The 18,957-nt window shown below is 40.4% G+C and overlaps 1 protein-coding gene across 4 annotated transcripts in view; it reads right to left on the reverse strand.

The window, feature by feature from the left end:
* Window positions 1–1,266: 1,266 nt before the first annotated feature.
* Window positions 1,267–18,957, reverse strand: part of dnaaf1 (dynein axonemal assembly factor 1) — a 36,784-nt gene continuing 19,093 nt past the window's right edge. For all 4 annotated transcript variants that reach the window (XM_055648757.1, XM_055648756.1, XM_055648758.1 and 1 more), the window contains 9 exons: window positions 18,051–18,272; window positions 16,001–16,167; window positions 14,189–14,310; window positions 12,787–12,953; window positions 10,814–11,149; window positions 9,468–9,577; window positions 8,370–8,438; window positions 7,210–7,615; window positions 1,267–2,341 (listed from right to left, as the gene is read on the reverse strand). In XM_055648757.1, coding sequence (XP_055504732.1) covers window positions 2,247–2,341; window positions 7,210–7,615; window positions 8,370–8,438; window positions 9,468–9,577; window positions 10,814–11,149; window positions 12,787–12,953; window positions 14,189–14,310; window positions 16,001–16,167; window positions 18,051–18,272 — 1,694 coding nt within the window. In that variant the 3' untranslated portion in view covers window positions 1,267–2,246. The remainder of the gene's footprint in view (window positions 2,342–7,209; window positions 7,616–8,369; window positions 8,439–9,467; window positions 9,578–10,813; window positions 11,150–12,786; window positions 12,954–14,188; window positions 14,311–16,000; window positions 16,168–18,050; window positions 18,273–18,957) is intronic.

Here is an 18,957-nt window from a genome sequence, read left to right on the forward strand (position 1 = left end):
ATATGTGGGGGGCGGAGGGGAAACTTTTAAATCTCTTCTCTGTACGGGGAGCCCGACCTTTTCCCTGTCGGGTCTCCGTTGTCGTTGGGGCCTTGCACCATGGAGCGGCCTCCAACCGGAACCACCTGGGGGCTGCAGACTTACCATCGTGGAGCTGGCCGGCTTCGGAGCGTGGACAGCTGTGGTGGCGCGTGGCTGCGACCCAACTCCGGAGCTCGGAGGCTCCAGCCGCAGCTCCGGTAGACGGTGACATTGGGAGCTCACGGGTCCCTGGTGGGAGGCCGCTTTTTTGAGCTCCCACAACGGCAGCTTCTCCCGCCCAAGTTGCGGGGTTGAAAATGACCTGGAGCGGAGCCTTAGATCGCCCGGCGTGGCTTTAATGGCCACAGGACTTGCCATCCCCTTCCAGGGCTCCAACATTAAGACCCGAAGCGGGGCCTTACATCGCCCCGCGCGGGACTTGCCATCGCCCGCCGGGTGCTTTAACAATGGGAGAAGAATGGAACACGGGAGAGACAAGACTTTGCCTTCCATCGCAGTGAGGAGGAGATTCACTGTGATGGGTGTTTGTGTAAATTGAGTTGGTTGTGTGTCTTGGTTCTTTTCTTGTTGTATGACTGCAGAAACCAAATTTTGTTTGAAGTTCATTTGAGGTTCAAATGACAATAAATAAATTGAATAATTGTAAATTGTATAATTGTACTTTTTCACACAGAGAGTTGTTAGTGTGGAATTCTCTGCCTCGGGGCAGGGGAGGTCGGTTCTCGGGATACTTTCAAGAGAGAGCTAGATCGGGCTCTTGAAGATAGCAGAATCGGGATATGGGGAGAAGGCTGGAAAGGGGTACTGATCGTGCTGGCTTGAAGCGCCGAATAGCCTACTCGTGCACTTAACCATTTAACCATATAACAATTACAGCACGGAAACAGGCCATCTCGACCCTTCTAGTCCGTGCCGAACACATAATCTCCCCTAGTCCCATATACCTGCGCTCAGACCATAACCCTCCATTCCCTTCCCATCCATATAACTATCCAATTTAACTATGCACTTATTGTCTATTGTCTGTAATTTCCCAACGTTTGTACTCAATACTCTGCCCAATGAAGACAAGCATGTCAATTCAATATGATCATAGTTGATCATCCAAAATCAGTACTCGTTCCGGCTTTTTCCCCATATCCCTTGGTTCCATTAGATTTTAGGTGACATCTGCTAGTTTTGTAACAATGCTAACGTTCAGAGTAATTGAACACATCATATTTATAAATGACACTGATAAATCTGATTGTTGCCAACAGTGCATCATTTAATATTCAATCAAAAAAAACGGAACTAAAACCATCATGGGGTTACACTTATCGTTCACAAATTTTCTTAACCAGAAGCAGTGTTAGTAATTCTTCAGTAGTTCAGATTGAAGTTACTGGAGTAGCTTCTTTATTCTCCAAACTTTAATCCAGAGGAAAGCATAAGGTAGACAGGATGAAAATTGAATTTTGGATTGCGAGGAAAGGAAGATAAAAAAAATCAAGGTCCATTGGGGATTTAGAGTAATGAGAAGACATCACCAGGCAAACAAAAGAAAGCCTCAAGATCATGCATAAAGCAATAAGGAAATGCAATATCATTACTATTGGAAAAGCAATATTTTGACTGGTATTCGGAACCTCAAGGTCATGTACAGGGACCACGCAGCGATGCTGGAAGGAGCCCAATCCATTTTTTTAATTCTCTCCAATACTGCCCCAACCACAGATTTTACCATTCGCCTTCAAATCAGCAAAAATTTCCAACTGGGAATTAACTGGCCAGCCCACACATTGTTTGGGATGCGAGTGGAAACAGGTGAGTCCGGTAGAAACAGGTGAACCCGGTGGAACCCATGCATTTACAAGGACAGCCGTGCAAACAATCAAATCTGGATATCAGCATTGCCTGCCTGGGTTGCACTAGGGACTTAGGATTTTTTGATATTGCACCATATTGGGCTTTTTCATTCTTTTTAGTCCACCCCCATGGATGGAACCCATGTTTCCTTCCCTCACACCTTGGCTTCTGAGTCTTTTTTGATGTAATATTATAAATATAAAATCATTTATCAAAATGTAAAGCAAAATAGATTCAAAAACAAGAACACAATATTGTTAAATAGCAAGGCAAACAAACATTTTTTGTCTAACAAGAACTATATATCAGTTACATTTCCTGTAAAATAACATCTATTGTCTTTTAACATGGACTTCTCAATCTAGTCCAAACTCAATGTCCTCAATGTTGATACGTCCTAGTTCCAAATTTGCTAATTCTTCTTGAATCTGTTGATCCTTTGGGCCAGGTTCTAAAAAGATGAATAAAAATAAAATGATGAATGAGATTTCCATCTTAGATATCTACACTGCAAGATCAGATTCACATCAGATCAGGAAATAGATGGCAAATACCTGAATAATTTGTTTCTTTACATACCATCCTTGTTTACATTTGTACAATTCTATCTACATATGATGTGCTATGGTTTACAATAAAGGCTGTGAAGCAAGCTGGTGAGAATGATTGCAGCTTAATTAAGTTACATTTAAAATTGATACTTTCTGACTATAAACAGTACAATACAAGAATATGTTTTCAGCCCACAATGTAGTGCTGAACATGAATCCAAGTTAAACTAATCACCTCAGCCTGCATGTTATCGATATCCTTTCATTTCTTGCATATCCATGCATCTATGGAAGATGTGACCTGATGTGCAGAAAGCCATGCTGGCGGTCCCTAATTTCCACATTCTGTTCCATATGGTAGTAAATCCTATCCTGATGAATCCGCCAACAGCTTCCCTACCACTGATGTGAGGCTCACCAGCCTATAATTTCCAGGACAATGTCTACTTCCCTCCTTATACAAAGGAATAGCACATTGGCCAGTCCTCCGGGAACTTGCTTGTGGTTAGTGAAGAGACAAAGATCTTCATCAATGCACTTGCAATCTCCTCTTTTGGCTCTTTATCTAACCAAGATAGATACCACAAGGACAGAGAGATGTATCCACTTAATGATCTGTAAGAGCCCCAATATCACCTCCTTCTATATCTCAAACTGCCGTAGTATATTAGTATAACCCACCCTGATCTTCCTGCCTCCATGTCCTACACCTCTGACTCCAAGCATGAATTCTCTCCTTTATAGTTGAGCAGTTCTACCTTCTCTCTGATTACCTTCTTGGTTTTTAATGCATGTATAAAAACCCTTAGGATTTTGTTTAGTACGACTTCTCAGTGACATTTCATAGTCCCCCTATTAACTATTGACAATATGGACTTCTCCAACTTCAAGTGACCCTTGCTTTCTTTCTCTCTACATCCCTCCCCATCCTAGCTCTCCAACCAGTCAGTCCTCCTGATTAAATATTTATCTTTGTATGCTTCGTTGTCAACTTCACCTAGCTAATGATACGATACGATATGATACGATACAATAGAACTTTATTTATCCCAGGAGGAAAATTGGTCTGCCAAATCATAACAATGATCTATTCTACATTTTCCTTGATTTACGTCCCCTTTGATGTCTCATTTTCACACCTTACCCTTCCATGTCTCCCTCTTTCCTGACTCTCAGTCTGAGGAAGGATCTGGCCCCGAAACGTCACCCATCCCTTCTATCCAGAGATGCTGACCATCCTGCTGAATTACTCCAGCATATCTTACATAGAAAATATTCTGATGGGATGCATCTCAAGCTGGTAAGGCAACTGCTCAGATTTTGAAGACTTCAATCTGCAGAATGGAAAACACGGCCCAGTCCATCACAGGCTCTTCCCTTCCTTCCATCTGATCTAACTTCACAGCATTGAACATCAAGGCGGCTTGCAATGTCGTCAAGCATGCTTGTCACCCTGGCCGTTTGCCTTCTCTTCTGGGAGAAGATACAGGAACTTCAAAGCTTAGTCATCCAGATTTAAGATTAACTATTCCCCCCTCTGCTTTCCAACTCCTGAACCAAACACCTCTTTCCCACCCCATTCTCAGAAGTACTGCCACAGCCATTTACTCATAATTTTACCTTATTAGGCTATTCCAATGTGTTTTTATGTTCTTCTGCCTTACTCAGATTTTGCTCCACAATCTTGCACCATTCTGCTATTTGCACTCATCATTGTATTTATTTGTTACATGTGTTATTATTGTATGTATACTGATTACACTGTGAGCTTCATGTTATCGATGAATTTCACTGCACGCTGATGTTTATGACAATAAACAAATATAAGCATATTCTGTTAGGAACCAATAACCAAATAATCCGCCTTTGTGTTTTAATAAGTAATTATCACAAACTAGAGTGGAATAGTGAGTAGAGCTGCTGTCTCAATCCTGACCATGAGTACTGTCTGTGTAACATTTCCACGTTCTCCCTCTGACTGTGTAGTTTCGTCTGACGTCCCAAAGATGTGCAGATTGCTAGGTTAAATGACCACTAGAAAATGATTATTGCATACAGCTGACTGATAAAATCAGTGGGTTGATGGGAATGTGGGGAAAATAAAAGGGGATAAGCACATAATTTGGGTAAATGAGTAGCTGCTGATTGGTACAGACACAGCCTGCCAAAGGGACTGTTTCTATTCTAAGATCTCAAGAAATGAAGGCCTACGCTGTCTTTCAGAGAAATCATGTCAATTCCATTTCTTAGTTTATCTCCGTTACATTTTCTCTTTCACACACCCGACACCTTCCCTCTGGTTCCCCAGACACCCACATCACCCCGGTAAAATCCACATGAACAAGGAGATAATGTGCAAACTCATGTGGGACTCATCAACAGAGGTTTGGACTGAACCCAGGTTGCTCAACACCGAGACAGCAACACTACCAGCTGTGCTCTTGACACCAATCTGAGTACTCCTGGAATAGGCGAATAAATTAAGAGATAACAGGAACCTCAGGTCATGCTTGCCCAATGAAACGTCGGTGGGACCTCGCTCGGAAGGTTCATCGGTCAGTGGGGTCTCGTCCAAAGGCTCGTCGGGGTCCACTTAAAGGCTTATCGGTCGCAGAACCAGTAACCCGTGCGAAGGCTCGTCACGGGCCGCCCAAAGACTCGTTGGTCAACGTAAACGGTAACCCACCCGAAGGCTCGTCGAATGACGGGACCAGGGAACTCACCTGAAGGATTGTCAGCCAGTATGACCTGCCTGAAGGCTCGTTGGTGGATGGGACCGGAAACCGACTCGAAGGCTCATCAGGCGGCGGGACTGGGAACCCTTCCTGAAGGCTCGTTGGACGGCGGGACAATAGACAATAGACAATAGGTGCAGGAGTAGGCCACTTGGCCCTTCAAGCCAGCACCGCCATTCAATGTGATCATGTCTGATCATTCCCAATCAGTACCCCGTTCCTGCCTTCTCCCCATATCCCCGGACTCCGCTATTTTTAAGAGCCCTATCTAGCTCTCTCTTGAAAGCATCCAGAGAACCTGCCTCCACCGCCTTTTCAGGCAGAGAATTCCACAGACTCCATACAGACTCACCACGTCCGAAGTAACCACGGACTAGTAACCCGCCCGAAGGCTCATCGAAGGGTGTAACTGGGAGTGAGCTGGAGACGCCGGACATGAGGAGCAATGGTCGGTAGGAGTGTGAACCGGGGTGATGCCTCCAGTTCCTTCAAGGTCGGCTGCAGGAGGCACCCCAGGACTCAAGGCGAGGAGAGAAGAGAGGAGACGTCGGTTCACGGGAACTGTTCCAGTACATCGAACATGCTACCTGACTGGACTTTGGACTTTGAATAATGGTGCTAGAAATGGTGGTGCCAGCATGTGTTGCATACGCAAAGAGAATTTCACTGTTTCACTGTGCAGTGGCATATGAGACAAATAAAGCACCATTGAACTATTGAAAGGAGGTGGTACATATTTTGTTTTCCATGCTATACAGGAAACCACCTTGTGAGCAATGAATAGTGTTGCAAACTTAAAGAAGCAGAAGTTCCAAAGAGAACAATAGCTCTTTCTTGACCCTCTAAATTACCATATAAGCCACAACATAGTGCAACATGAAGCAATTGTGAATATAAATGCATCGCATCTAGCATTGACCTAGCATTTTGCCACATATAAGACCTGGTCAACATACAAATATTTGCGTGCTCTAGCCTAAATTGTCCAAAAGACCGTTTGGGACTCATTTGGATTATCTCCCAGTTTCAAACCTCCCTGCCTTAACCCATAGGCTATCATACAGCAAAAGTCCATTTACAGATGTAATCTATATCTCAGCTGCTGGTGCCTCTTCACTGAGGCTCTTCTCTACCATTAGTAGCAGCGGGGAATAAAGAAATGGCAGACACATTTACTTTTTTTTTTGCATCAGGCTTCATCAGCAACATGACAGAAATTCAATAGAGTCAGGGACGGAAGTTAGTAGAGTGGCTATTACTAAGGAGAAGGTGCTTGGGAAACTGAAATGTCTGAAGGTGAATAAGTCACTTGGACCAAATGGACTACAACTCATGGTTCTGAAAATAGTAACTTGGAGATTGTGGAGGCATTAGTATTGATCTTTCAAGAATCACTAGTCAGAAGTGGTCACAGTGAGTGGGCACAACCTCAAAATAAAAGGATGTACCATGAGAAAAGTAATTGAGGAGGAATTTCTTTAGACAAAGGGTGGTTAATCTGCGGAATTCACTGCCACAGATGGCTGTGGAGGCCAAGTCACCAGACATTTTCAATGCCGAGATTGACAGGTTCTTGATTAGTATAGGTGCCGAAGGTTATGGGGGAAGGCAAGGGAATGGGATTGAGAGGGAAGATAGATCAGCCATGATTGAATGGTGGAAAAGACTCAATTGGCCGAATGGCCTAATTTGCTCCTATGACACATGAACATGAGTTTATGAGTTCTTATTGCTTTAAAGTTCAGGGTTATTTCCCATTGTCACTTCTCAATGCTTATTTCACCCAGTTATTTACTGGTACCAATTCTCAGTGCTTCTTTTCCTCTGATTTGCCATATCTCTGCCGTTCTTACCCCCACGCCATACCAGTTTTCTGCACTTCTTCCCTGGGCTATTTCCCAATGATAATTCTCAGTATTTTTCCATAGGTTAATCCCTGGCTCCAATTCTCATTGGTTCACATTTATTTCCTATTATCAGCAAGTGATTTCACCCTGGGATAATTTACCAACATTGGCTCTCATCAATTTTACCTTGTATTGATGGTGTAATTTTCTTGATGTTCTCCATAAAAAGCTGGTTGGAGATTTCCTCAATCAGCAGCTTCTTAGGCTTATCACCCTCATCTTCATCGGATAGGGTGTTTACCTTCATCAAAAAACTGTTATTCATTTCAGTTGTGCCTTTCTCAGGATTTCCTTCACTAATTAACAAGCTTCCTAATTCGCTGAGATTCTGTTGTATTGCAGGCTTTAGATCCAAAGCTCCTTTTGGTGTCTCCTGGCCGGACGGACTGATAGACTTTTTTTCCTTTGCAGAACTTTCCCCATTAGGTTGCTCACTTATCTCCTCTATTAGGGTTTGTACTCCATCTTCCAAGATAAAATTATTGTAATCACATCTAGAAGCAAGTACTTCAATCTTTGCATGATGATTTGTCTGAAAGAAGAATAGAATATTTTATATTTTTGAGTTGTACTTCTGAGAATATAATTACCTCCGAGATATCATCCGCTTAACAGGTTCAGAGATCTCCTTCATGGTGTTTTAAAAAGGACAGTCCTTCAATCTAATTTTAGATTATAATCATCAGCCATTTGATAAACTACACTCAACCTACTCATGAGAATAGTACTAATAATTCTATTGGAAAACTGGAGAGAAATTATCTTTGGCAATTTAGTTAAAACCTGCGGCCAGCATGCATTCAGAAGAGGTTCCAATGTGTTGTCTGCTCCTCTGAAGACAATAGGAATAATTCAAGGGTGGACTGCACGAACAGGAAGAGAGCTTGTGGAACGGTGGAACTATAAAGGTGCAAATCAGCTCAGTTTGGAAGGAAGTGGGAAGGCAGGGAAAAATCTAAGAGTGCAAGAAGTAAAATTACTATAAAACTGCAGATATGAAAAAATTTGGTTGGAAGTCTGCTACGCAGATTAAAGACTAGTTTAACAATTCATCTACTTTCCTTTTGTATGTAAAAATAAGTAAAAAAATAGATGAACTGTGAACCCCAGTGCCTGGATAATAAACTGAGCAAATTAAGTGCAATTCTTCTTCTAACCTCTTTATTCTTTATCATACTAAATTCTGCCCAATTGCCCAAAGATCCAGTGGGTTGACTAACAATATAAAAGTCAAGGCCAAATACAGTTGGAAAGTAACTGGAAGTGAACAAAACACAGTGGATTACCTCGTCACTTAAACTCTGTTCAGCCTGTGATAGGTCACTCATATCTACATCTTCCAGATCAGGTAAATCCTGCAAAGCAGCACAAAGTTGAAACTATTGTCTGTGAAGTTATTTATAACAAACAACTAGATATAAATCTCGATACGTGCAAATAATTGATTAAATATTCTTCAAGGATAACCAACTTTTAAGTACAAGCAATAATCACAAGAGATATGAAGAAGTTAAATCTATAATTAAATCTATCAACATAAATATCCATTACGAGTAAATCGGTTTTGTTTTTTTAATTAAAGGCTTGATAAAATGTGATGCACATCATTGGACTTTGTCCTCTTATCTGCTTTCTGCAATATGAAAACCTTATCACAGCTAGGGTTATAACACAGGCAAAATAAATAATGTAATACCATTGTGGTATTACTGTCAAAGTGAGATTGGAAATGGGGAGGCAAAAGAGTTGCATACACAAATCTTTTCATGGCTAAAAAAATAAATAAAAAAATTCTCAGCTACCAGCAATACAAAAAGAAAGAGGTTTTGCTGAACATTTATATATTTAGTTAAGGCTCAGGTGCAACCAATTCCATTCCAGCAGAAGGCTGTTAATACCTTAGAAAGCCTCAATGAACCTTTTCTTGAAGCATGATGTGGAGAGGATTCAGTTAAGTGAACAAACCAAGGAAGCAGGGATTGCCCTTTATGCAGCACAGATTTAATCAATATGATTGATCATTGGGCACGGTTTTGATTGGGTATACAAAATTTTTTTTTTCCACTGGCAAAAGGAGCTTAGAAACTGATTAAAAGGTAAAAACAAAACAAACAGTATGGGATGGCATAATTATTTTACAGCTACTCTATTCTAGAATAGTGCCACCTGTAAAACTGACGAAAAACATATTCAATAGGAACCATCAAAAGGGAGTGAGATAGACTGACATCTCTGCAAAGTTGACTTACCAGGAAAAAGCATGCGAGATTGATTAGTTCTTTCAAAGAAAGGACCACCTTCAAAGTGGTGGCACAGCCATCAGGAGTCATATGGACTCCTGAGATCTGAAGTTGATAAATTCAGACCATTTATTTTCAACTCACATCAATGTAAAGATGTTGTTCCCCTTCCAAGTAGATGGTCTCCATGGTATCTGTCTGATCCAGTTCTGTCACTAGTACCACCTGAGCTGTCAGTGACTTTGATGGCGTATCTAACCAGTCAGAAAGACAAACTGAGCCAGAGCATTTCAAACAGATCCACCACAATGATAAATCAACAGGGTAAAAGTACTTCAGTTCACCTTTTCAAAAATGTCCTTTCTACCTGGGCAGCCAGTAATAAAAATCATTAACACATTTGTTTCTGAAGCACATACATGCTCTAGTCGAAAATTAGCTGTGGTTACTAAAGATGAAATGATGGTGACAATAATAATAGAATATTATGCCTCAGGTCTGAAATTCCAGGAAACGTCTTGTTAGCAGCTGCCAGTCACCTCTGTATTCTCCATGATCAGAGAGAAATCACAGCAATGTTTTCATTACAAGGTTGCAAGTTAAATGGAATCTGAGGATGTTTGAGACATCTGACAAACAAGGTTTCCCCATGATGACAAAAGGACACAAGAAGGTGTGTTTCGGCCATCTTTAAGTAAGAGACACTGAAGGGATAAAACTGCAGGCAAAGGGCACCAAAAAGGAAAGTCACAAATTTTACCCTTGGATATTTAAAAAGTAGATTTTGATCCCCATAGAGATTAAAGTCCATTCACAACAGTTAATCCCGTAACAGCTCACTCCCCTGCCACAATTTCTAGCTAAAACTCCAGATGGGATTGGGATTAGTTTTGGAAATTACAGCAAATAGTGGATTGGATTATAGTGATAGGTTTGGTCTACTGAACTTTCTTGGGAAAATTCTGATCTTTGGAAATTAACCCAATGATTCCAGAGTTCACGTGCAAGACAATGGGAGCTCCTCGTGTTGCATCTGCTTTGGATGTGCTAGTGCATCACAGAATCAGATGCTACAGCGCAGAGTATACACTTGGGCTTCAAAAGTAGGAAAAGCCATCTATATTCAGGGTGCCTCATCAAGAACACCAACTGCAAAATAAAGCACTTTGGTCCAACATTTCCTCACTAATAACTCAACGTATTAGGGATATAACATAAATTAGCATATCGAAACATGCCCTTAATAAATTGAAGCACAAAATGCATAGCTGATAATTCCAGCTAAGATGCAGTTTCAGAAAAAAGCTTTACTGGTCTGATATGATGAGTGACATCCCCTGGCCTTTCGCTTGTGTCCTCTGGAATTAGTGATGAGCATTCTTTTATAAATACCCCTTTATATTCCTGTAAGTCAAACAATAATGCTGCCTTGATTTTCACTGTTTTCAATTTTTCTGCAAGTTTCAATGATATAATTAATGCACACTAACCTGCAGCATCACTAAAGGCAGTGCTCTGCAATTGGTCAGAGATACCAAGTGAAGACGAGGTGATCCTTTCCTCTGACTGCATAAGTTCAGCCTCACTTGCTCCCTCTGAATTGAAAGGCTGCTTTCTCTGGTCTGCCATTAGCAAACCTGATCCTCCCTGCTGGTTCTTGGTGGCAAACTCTGAATTTTCCCGTTCTGTCTTTTGTTGCCAGTATGCTGGAATTTCCTCCTGGATTGTTAATACATTATGCACAAACTTATCAATCTTTTGTTGGGTCTCTGCATCTGAGGAATATGGTATTGTGCCAGGCACAATCTCTGCAGAAGAATTTTCACCTAGAGATAAAATAAGGAGGATTACACCACAACAAAATATAAATACATTTCAGGACACAAAGTGCCAGAGTCATTTAGCAGGTTATGCAGCAATTTTGGTGAACACGGACCCTTCTACGGACTTAAAAATAGTCTCGACCCAAAATGTCATTTTTCCATGATCTCCAGAGATGCTGCCTGACCTGCTGATTTACTCCAGCACCTTGTCTATTTGTAAACCAGCATCTGCAGTTCCTTGTGTCCCAATAAATACATTTCATCACTTCTTCAAAACACAACTTTACATCCAACCCAGTTTTGTGTCGTCTTGCACAATATTGCAACGAAATTTGTTTTTTCAAACATAGCTTTAAAATTGTTAATGGCTAATGTACTAAACAGGGGTGAGGCCAACTTTGATAGTATTAGACACGAACTCACAAACCTTGATTGGAGTAGGTCGTTTGTGGGCAAAGTGACATCTGGAAAGTGGGATTATTTTAAGTGTGAAAGAGACAGTTCAAGGTATGCATGTTCTTGTTAGAGTGAAGGACAAGACAGGCAGGATTGAGGAACCATGGATAATAAAAGAAAGAAGGAGGCATTGGGACATGATCTTACCCAGCCTGGATCAACTGTACCCCTGGAGGAGTATAGGGGATTGAGGAACATGCTTGAGAAGGAAAGCAGGAGGGTGAAAAGGGGCAGGATATAACTAACAAATAAGATTATGGAAAATCAAAAGAAGATTTTCAAATCCAAATATTGTAAGTATATTAAAGGGAAAAATGACCATGAAAGAATAGGGTCCCTCAGAAATTAAAGATGCCGTTTATGTGTGGAGCTTCATGAGATGATCAAGGTACTCAATAAATATTTCTTCTGTTTTTTTACTGAGGAAAAAGACATGAAGCCAAGGATACAGGAAAATCAGTGACAACGTCTTCTATTACAATCTAGAACAAACTGGATATCATAAAACATATTGGTAAATAAATCTCCTGGACTGATCAGATATATCAAAATAAACTGAGGGAGACTAGAGGAGAAATTTCAGGAGCTCTGGCTCAGATGTATGAATTATCATTAGACAAGTGCTACATGGTTTTGAGAGCCTGAGCTATATAGGGAGAGGTTGGACATGGTGTGATAATATTATTGAAGTGCAGAGAACTAAGGGAAGTGGAAGTAGTAAGACAGGTACAATAACAACATTTAAAAGACATTTGGACAAATACATGGCTAGGAAAGATTTAGAAGGATATTGGCCAAATCGTGATATACGGCTAGCTTAGATGGTGCATCTTGGTCATCAAGGACAAGTTGGACCAAAAGGCCTATCTCCATGCTGTTTGACTCTATCTGGAACCATAGGTCACAGTAAAAGACTAAGGATGTCCAATGTGGCTCCAATCAGATTAGGAACATGGAGACATTCATTTGCAGAACTATTTGTGGGTGTGTTTTGCAAATTAGGTTCATGGAGAAGGAATGCTCACTGTGAATTTGAGTCTGACATCCGCACATTGCACTCATAACCCAATTCATGCTGCTCCTCAGAAGAATTAGTTGCACAAAACAGATTAATGGTTTAGGTCTGTGAAGTGTGCAGAATGTGCAGCTCATTTAAAGATTTCAAGCAACAGCTCAGCTTCTACCTTTTGCTTCCATTTCTTGCAGCCTACGTTTCTCCTCAGCCTTCTTTTTGATCGCTGTCAAGGCATCAATACTTTCCTGAATTTTCCTCCGTTCACTTGTTTCCCATTGTTCCCTCTCTTCCTTCTCAGCAGTCCATCCGCCTCGAGCCCAGGCCTCTGCACATGCCCTGCAAGAGAATACATGTAGATTGGTTAGGATGTATGTACTTCTACAATCAAACGTGAATATTTTGGGCCATTACGTTGTTTCCATTTATAACTATATCTTTCTATGTAAAGGGCAATGGAATTTCTCAAAGTTAATGCCCAAATATTGCACCGCAGACTTCTGTTTGTGGAACAGTACTTGTGTTTAAATGTTTATTAAATCTGCAGTTTATTGCCCAGCACCAGGTGAAATGGTTGTAGCAAACATTTTTTCTGTTCACTAATTTTATTCAGGGAATGGAATGGCTGTCCTGCACAGTTTGGAGCAATGGGCCAAACACACTCTTGCCTCAGAGCAAATATACATTGATGATGGTGCCAACATTCAATGAACAAAATTGAACAACTCATGCAATGTTTCCAGTTTACAATGAACAATGTTTCCAGTTTACATTATAGCATTAAAAGTTTGAATTTTATTTTGAATTATTTACATGGTTTGTTAAAACCTGAACATAATCGGTCCCACATTGAAGAATTTGAATATTACAATCTAGTTTTATATTATGAAACTGAAAGCAACATTAGCATTTAGCCAATGACATGGCACACAAGCACTGTGTAAACATGACAGATATCCCCACCAATGCTGCACATTAGTGGAATTCAATAAATAGTACAAAATAGCAAATATGATTTTGTAAATGTCCAACTGAAAACTAAAATTAAGTGACTTTTCCCAATGACCATATATTTAATATTCTTTGAATCAGAAACCAACTGATCAGTTAAATGCTAAATATTGGTCAACAAAATAGCAAACGATCGAAACTGGCCCTTGTAACTTAATTTTTATTGCAGCTACACACCAAAATGACCATTTCCTGCAATAGATTTCTACTTCATTTTAAACTTCTTTTAACTTTCTTCAACACGTTCTTCCATAGGATGTGTTGAAGGACGTGTTTAAGAAAGTTAAAAGAAGTTCAAAGTGAAGTCGAAATCTATTGCTGGAAATGCTCATTTCGGTGTGTAGCTACAATAAAAATTAAGTTACAAGGGCCAGTTTCGATCCTGAGAATGAACAAAGCTGCACAAGTGCCAAGTGTGCTTCAGCACTTGAGAAGTAGGCATTTTGACTTCCTGTTAGCCTGCTCAAGGAGCAACACTTTTAATTGAAAATTCATTCTGGGAAAGATCTCAGGGGATGAATAGGTTTAACTTTAGTCCACTCAAGTACTGCTCGGTTACGTACCTGTCTTTTGGAAAAACTGGACGGTCATCCAGGTATGTTAGCTGCTTCAGGCGCACAGTCAACTCCTTCCTGTAGTTAGAGATTTTCCTGATGACTTCATTTCCCATCAGGTTCAACACACGCTGTGTAAAAAAAGTGAAAAACAGGCTCTGCAGAAGGTGTCTGGCAGCACATTGTTCTACAACATAGTGAAAATGACGAATGTGGTTCTTTTTACCTGGCTGGTGTGTTGATTGGTCTCTCTCGTATTTTTTTCCTGTCTTTTCCTATCTGAAATTTCCTCTGCCCTATTTCTATCTTCATCTACTTGTATGAAATATAGTTTGTTAAACTCCCTTCTTCCTCTCCCATTTCTACTTTGCCTTATTCCTATTCTAAATTCAGTATTTTGAAGAAAATGAGAAAATAGGGGGCCATAGTCCCCCAGGTCAGCCCCAATATTCATTACGATCGAGGCTGATCTCCCCCAAGCCTCATCTCCTCTTCTGTACCAATTCTTCATAGGACGGTTGTTCCATCCTCCAATTAGCCGAGTGAATCCATTTTGGACTGCCTCCAGTGCAAATACAAATCTCTTTTGAACTGCCTCTAATGTTACCACAACTGTTCTATTCTTTACAATGCTCATAAAAACTTAAATGTATGACCAAGCTTTTGATTACCTGTCCTAAATACCATTGTGTGGCTTGGTGTCACGTTTTGTCCCACTTAATAACTCCTTTAACTTGAGTAATACATTTCCAACACAATGGCTATTCATTGCTGTACCAGTAATATCCGAGTGTTTTTGTTTCTAAATAACTCCAAATACTTCCCTCCTTTATATTTTTCATCATCTCTTTTGCTGCGAGACAATAGGAAGCAGCTTGGCATGGAGTAAAAAATGTTAAATAAACCACAAGTAAACAGACATCAAGCTGAAAGCAGTTGCATCAGCTGAACATAAGTAGGTTATGGAAATTTAAAAAACCTGTAGAAATTAGGAACTGCAGCTGCTGAAATCCTGAGTAAAACATAAAGCGTTAGAGTAACTTAGCAGGTCAGGCAACATCAGATAGATGATGTTTCGTGTCAGGACACTTCAAAATAAAACTAAGGATGCTAAAATAGAAATTCTGGAAATTGCAGTCAGCACCTGAATAATTCACGCAGTGAAACTAGTGTCATTTTGGCCGTTTTGCCAATTAAGGTCCTTGGCTCGAACATAGTTATTTTTTGTCATCTTTACTCCAATCACACAGTATGAGCTATGTGATCATTTGTTACTGTTTAGCAAAAGAGGGCGGATATCATTGGCTGTAAAGTGATCAACTAAATATCGAGAAGTTGTTGTCAACCACTTGTCAACTTTTTAGTTTTCAACGTCTGATTAATTAGACACTGGAAATGGGTGTCAGAATCTTCTCATGTCCCAACGATTATATCTAGTTCTTATATCAGCCTCCCAAACACACTTCCAAAAGTAGCTTTGGGACATTCCCCAAATCTGAACATGCTCACACTAAGCTCAAGTTTTACTAACCTATTCTTTGGTTTGAGGAGTCTTTTGTTCTAACAGTCTAAGCACGATTAAAATCCCGGATCCAGAGTTATTTTTTTATTATTCCTCTTACACAGGAGATACTACTCATTTATTTCACACCTTCCTATTGCTATGGTCAATTATGTGGAAATGTAAAAGTGCTTCCTCAATGGTGAAAAAAAACTTCAGCCATACAGCTTAGATTTGAATTCTGGGCTACACTTTACATTTTAAATACATTTAAATAAGTTTTCATTTGTACATAGGAAATAGACAGGAAAGCCACTTACTAGGTTAGGCATCATCTCGAAGACAGTGATAATATTAGGGTCCTCGAGCTTATTGTATGAAAGGTCAAGGACACTTAGGCTAGGGCACTGCTTCAGGTGTTCAACGTCCTGCACCTTACACAACTGGTTGTGAGCCATCTGCAATGTATTGAGTACTGGCAGGCAAGCTTAAATAAAAACAAAAGAGGTTACATGTGAAACATAACAGAGGAGGTTACATGTGAAAAGATGCAACATGATAGGTATGATGCTGGGCCCTTTTGTGGACTCATTCTCCACACTAAACCATTCTAGATTGAAGACACCATTTCACCACCAAGGCCAGAGAACAGACAGGCTGCCTGCTCTTTCCCTCTAAACAGCACTTTAAATGTATTGAAATGGGCCAAATAATCAGGAGGTCGGGTGTCTGCAGCAGTAGAAAGAGGCAAAGCAATTTGCAGAGTACTTTCAATGTTGGTGGGGCAAAGGGACGCATTAGAGGTGGAGCAGAGGAAACAATAGGCAATGGTTAAGGTTCAGTTCCATTTAGTTATGCCCCTGTCCCACTTAGGAAACCTGAACGGAAACCTCTGCAGACTTTGCCCCCACCCAAGGTTTCCGTTCACGTTTCCTAAGTTCCCATTATAGTCACATGTACTGAAGTACAGTGAAAAGCTTTTGTTGTGTGCTTACCAGTCAGCAGAAAGGCAATACATGATTACAATCAATCCACTAACAGTGTATAGATACATGATAAGGGAATAACGTTTAGTGCAAGGTAAAGCCAGCAAAGTCCGATCAAGGATAGTCCGAGCATCATCAAAGAGGTAGATGTTAGTTCAGCACTGCTCTCTGGTTGTGGGTAATTCAGTGGATGAATGTTCAAAAAAAAAAAATGAAAACAAGGCCATGAAAGAACTTAATTAAGGATGGGGATTTTACTATTTTAGAAAGAATTGGAGGTTTTTAAACGATTGTAGATAATGGCAATATGAGCTGCTGAGGCAGGCTCGGATGGATGATGGTATTTGGTGGAAATAAACTATCTTTATGTTATTGGGTTGGAATCTTTATTCAGGGTTAAATAGAATGCTGAGGTTGGAAATACCTGATTCAGTCTGGTTTAAGAAACAGCAACTGGATCAGTGACTATAATATAAAGCCCACAGTCCCTGCAATGCTTTACTGGAGTAAAGTGCAGTTCTCTGGAAGGCATTGTTTCACCATATTTAAAGTATATCTGGATGAGGCCCTGAATCTTCTTGACATAGAAGATTCGAGATTATGGACTGATAAATGGGATTTATACAAATGGGCAGTCATACAGCAAAGAAACTGGCCCTTCAGCCCCTCCTGTTCCCACCAACCATCGACCACCCATTTATATTAATTCTACATTAATCCCATTTTTATTCCCTCCACATTTTCATCAACTCACCCCCAGATTCTACCACTTAATTGCTCACTGCAACAATTTACAGCAGCCAATTAACCTACCAGCCAACACAGTTTTGGGGTGTGGGAGGGAACTGGGGCACTGCACAGTCATATGGACTTGTTTCTCTGATGTATGATTTTATGGCTGTCAAATATGAAACCCAGTGCCATCAATATAATGTGGAATCTGGCATATTTAATGACTGCCAACAAGGGCAAGGTGTATGTAAGATTGAGGAAGACAGTTGGTTCAAGAATTGATCGAGGTGCTGTAACAGTGCAGGAGTTGGTAACAAGCCATGGTTGGTCATTTTCTGGCTACATCTACAATGATGAGAGAATGTCCAAATGAAGAACATATTCAGAGAACAGGATCAGTGGTTGGGTTAAGTGGTCAACTAGAGAAAATGCAACAGTCACACTGGACATCGCATAGCTAAATTTGATTGGAGCTGCTTTGAAACCTTGATTCTGCTAGTTCCAGTTTCATGCAAAACTTTCATTTTCTTCCCTGGCCATAGAGTACCATTCCGTTCAATGGGTAATAAAACATAAACATGTCAGTAAAGAGAAGAAAGCCAATAACTCCATATTGCAATAATGTCTTAAGTTTAAGAATAGCTCCACTCACAAAGGTTCACAATGGTCTTTATGTAGTTGTTGCTGAGGTTCAACGAATCCAGTTTCTGAAGAGGCTCCAGGTTCTCTATTTTATGAATGAGGTTTTGATGTAGGAAGAGGCAGCGCAGCTCTGTCTGAGCTTCCAAGTTCCCTATTTTTGACAGGCCATTACACTCCAGCCACAGGCATCTCAGCCCAGTGTATTCCTCCAGGTTCTCAATGCAGGAGAAACCTACATAAGGAAAAGCAGTCAGTGCTCATCAAATACAAACACCTGATCTGAATGGCAACAAAGCCTGCAACTTAAAGCTAAATTATATGCAGTATACTCACATCTCTATAGCACCGGAACTTGGCATCCAGCAGCTCACGTTAACTAATTACTCCATTTACACTGGAGAAAAATTTACCCCGCCACAAAATGAAATGAATATTTTCATTTTTTAGCCTGAAAACCTGCAGCTTCCAAACAACTTTAGCTTCCAAAAAGAAAACCAAATCTATAATGTGATTAACAGAAGTGCTTTAATAATTTACAAACAAATAGGAAAATATAAAAATACCTATGCTGGGCTGGTGAAATCAGCCCTTTGAACATAGCCTCGAGAATGCATTCCTTTTGCAAGTTTGCTGTTTTCAGCTGGTGCTTCTATTCAGTTGAAAAATAACATCATTGGAAAATAACATCATAAATATTTCACCAATGATATTTGTAATTGTGAACAAACTTTCCAACATGAAGGTTCCTATTATTGTTTTCTCTCACAAAGTCATATACCACGGAAAAAAGCTCTTCAGCACAACTCGTCCATGCCAACCAAAATGCCCGTGCCATTTGCCTGCTTTTGGCCCATACCCTTCAATACCTTTCCTGTCCATGTACCCCTTCTGCTGATGTGTCCCCCCAAAAGATGGAC

The sequence above is a fragment of the Leucoraja erinacea genome, chromosome 17 (assembly GCF_028641065.1).
Source record: "Leucoraja erinacea ecotype New England chromosome 17, Leri_hhj_1, whole genome shotgun sequence".
Lineage (NCBI taxonomy): Eukaryota > Metazoa > Chordata > Chondrichthyes > Rajiformes > Rajidae > Leucoraja > Leucoraja erinaceus.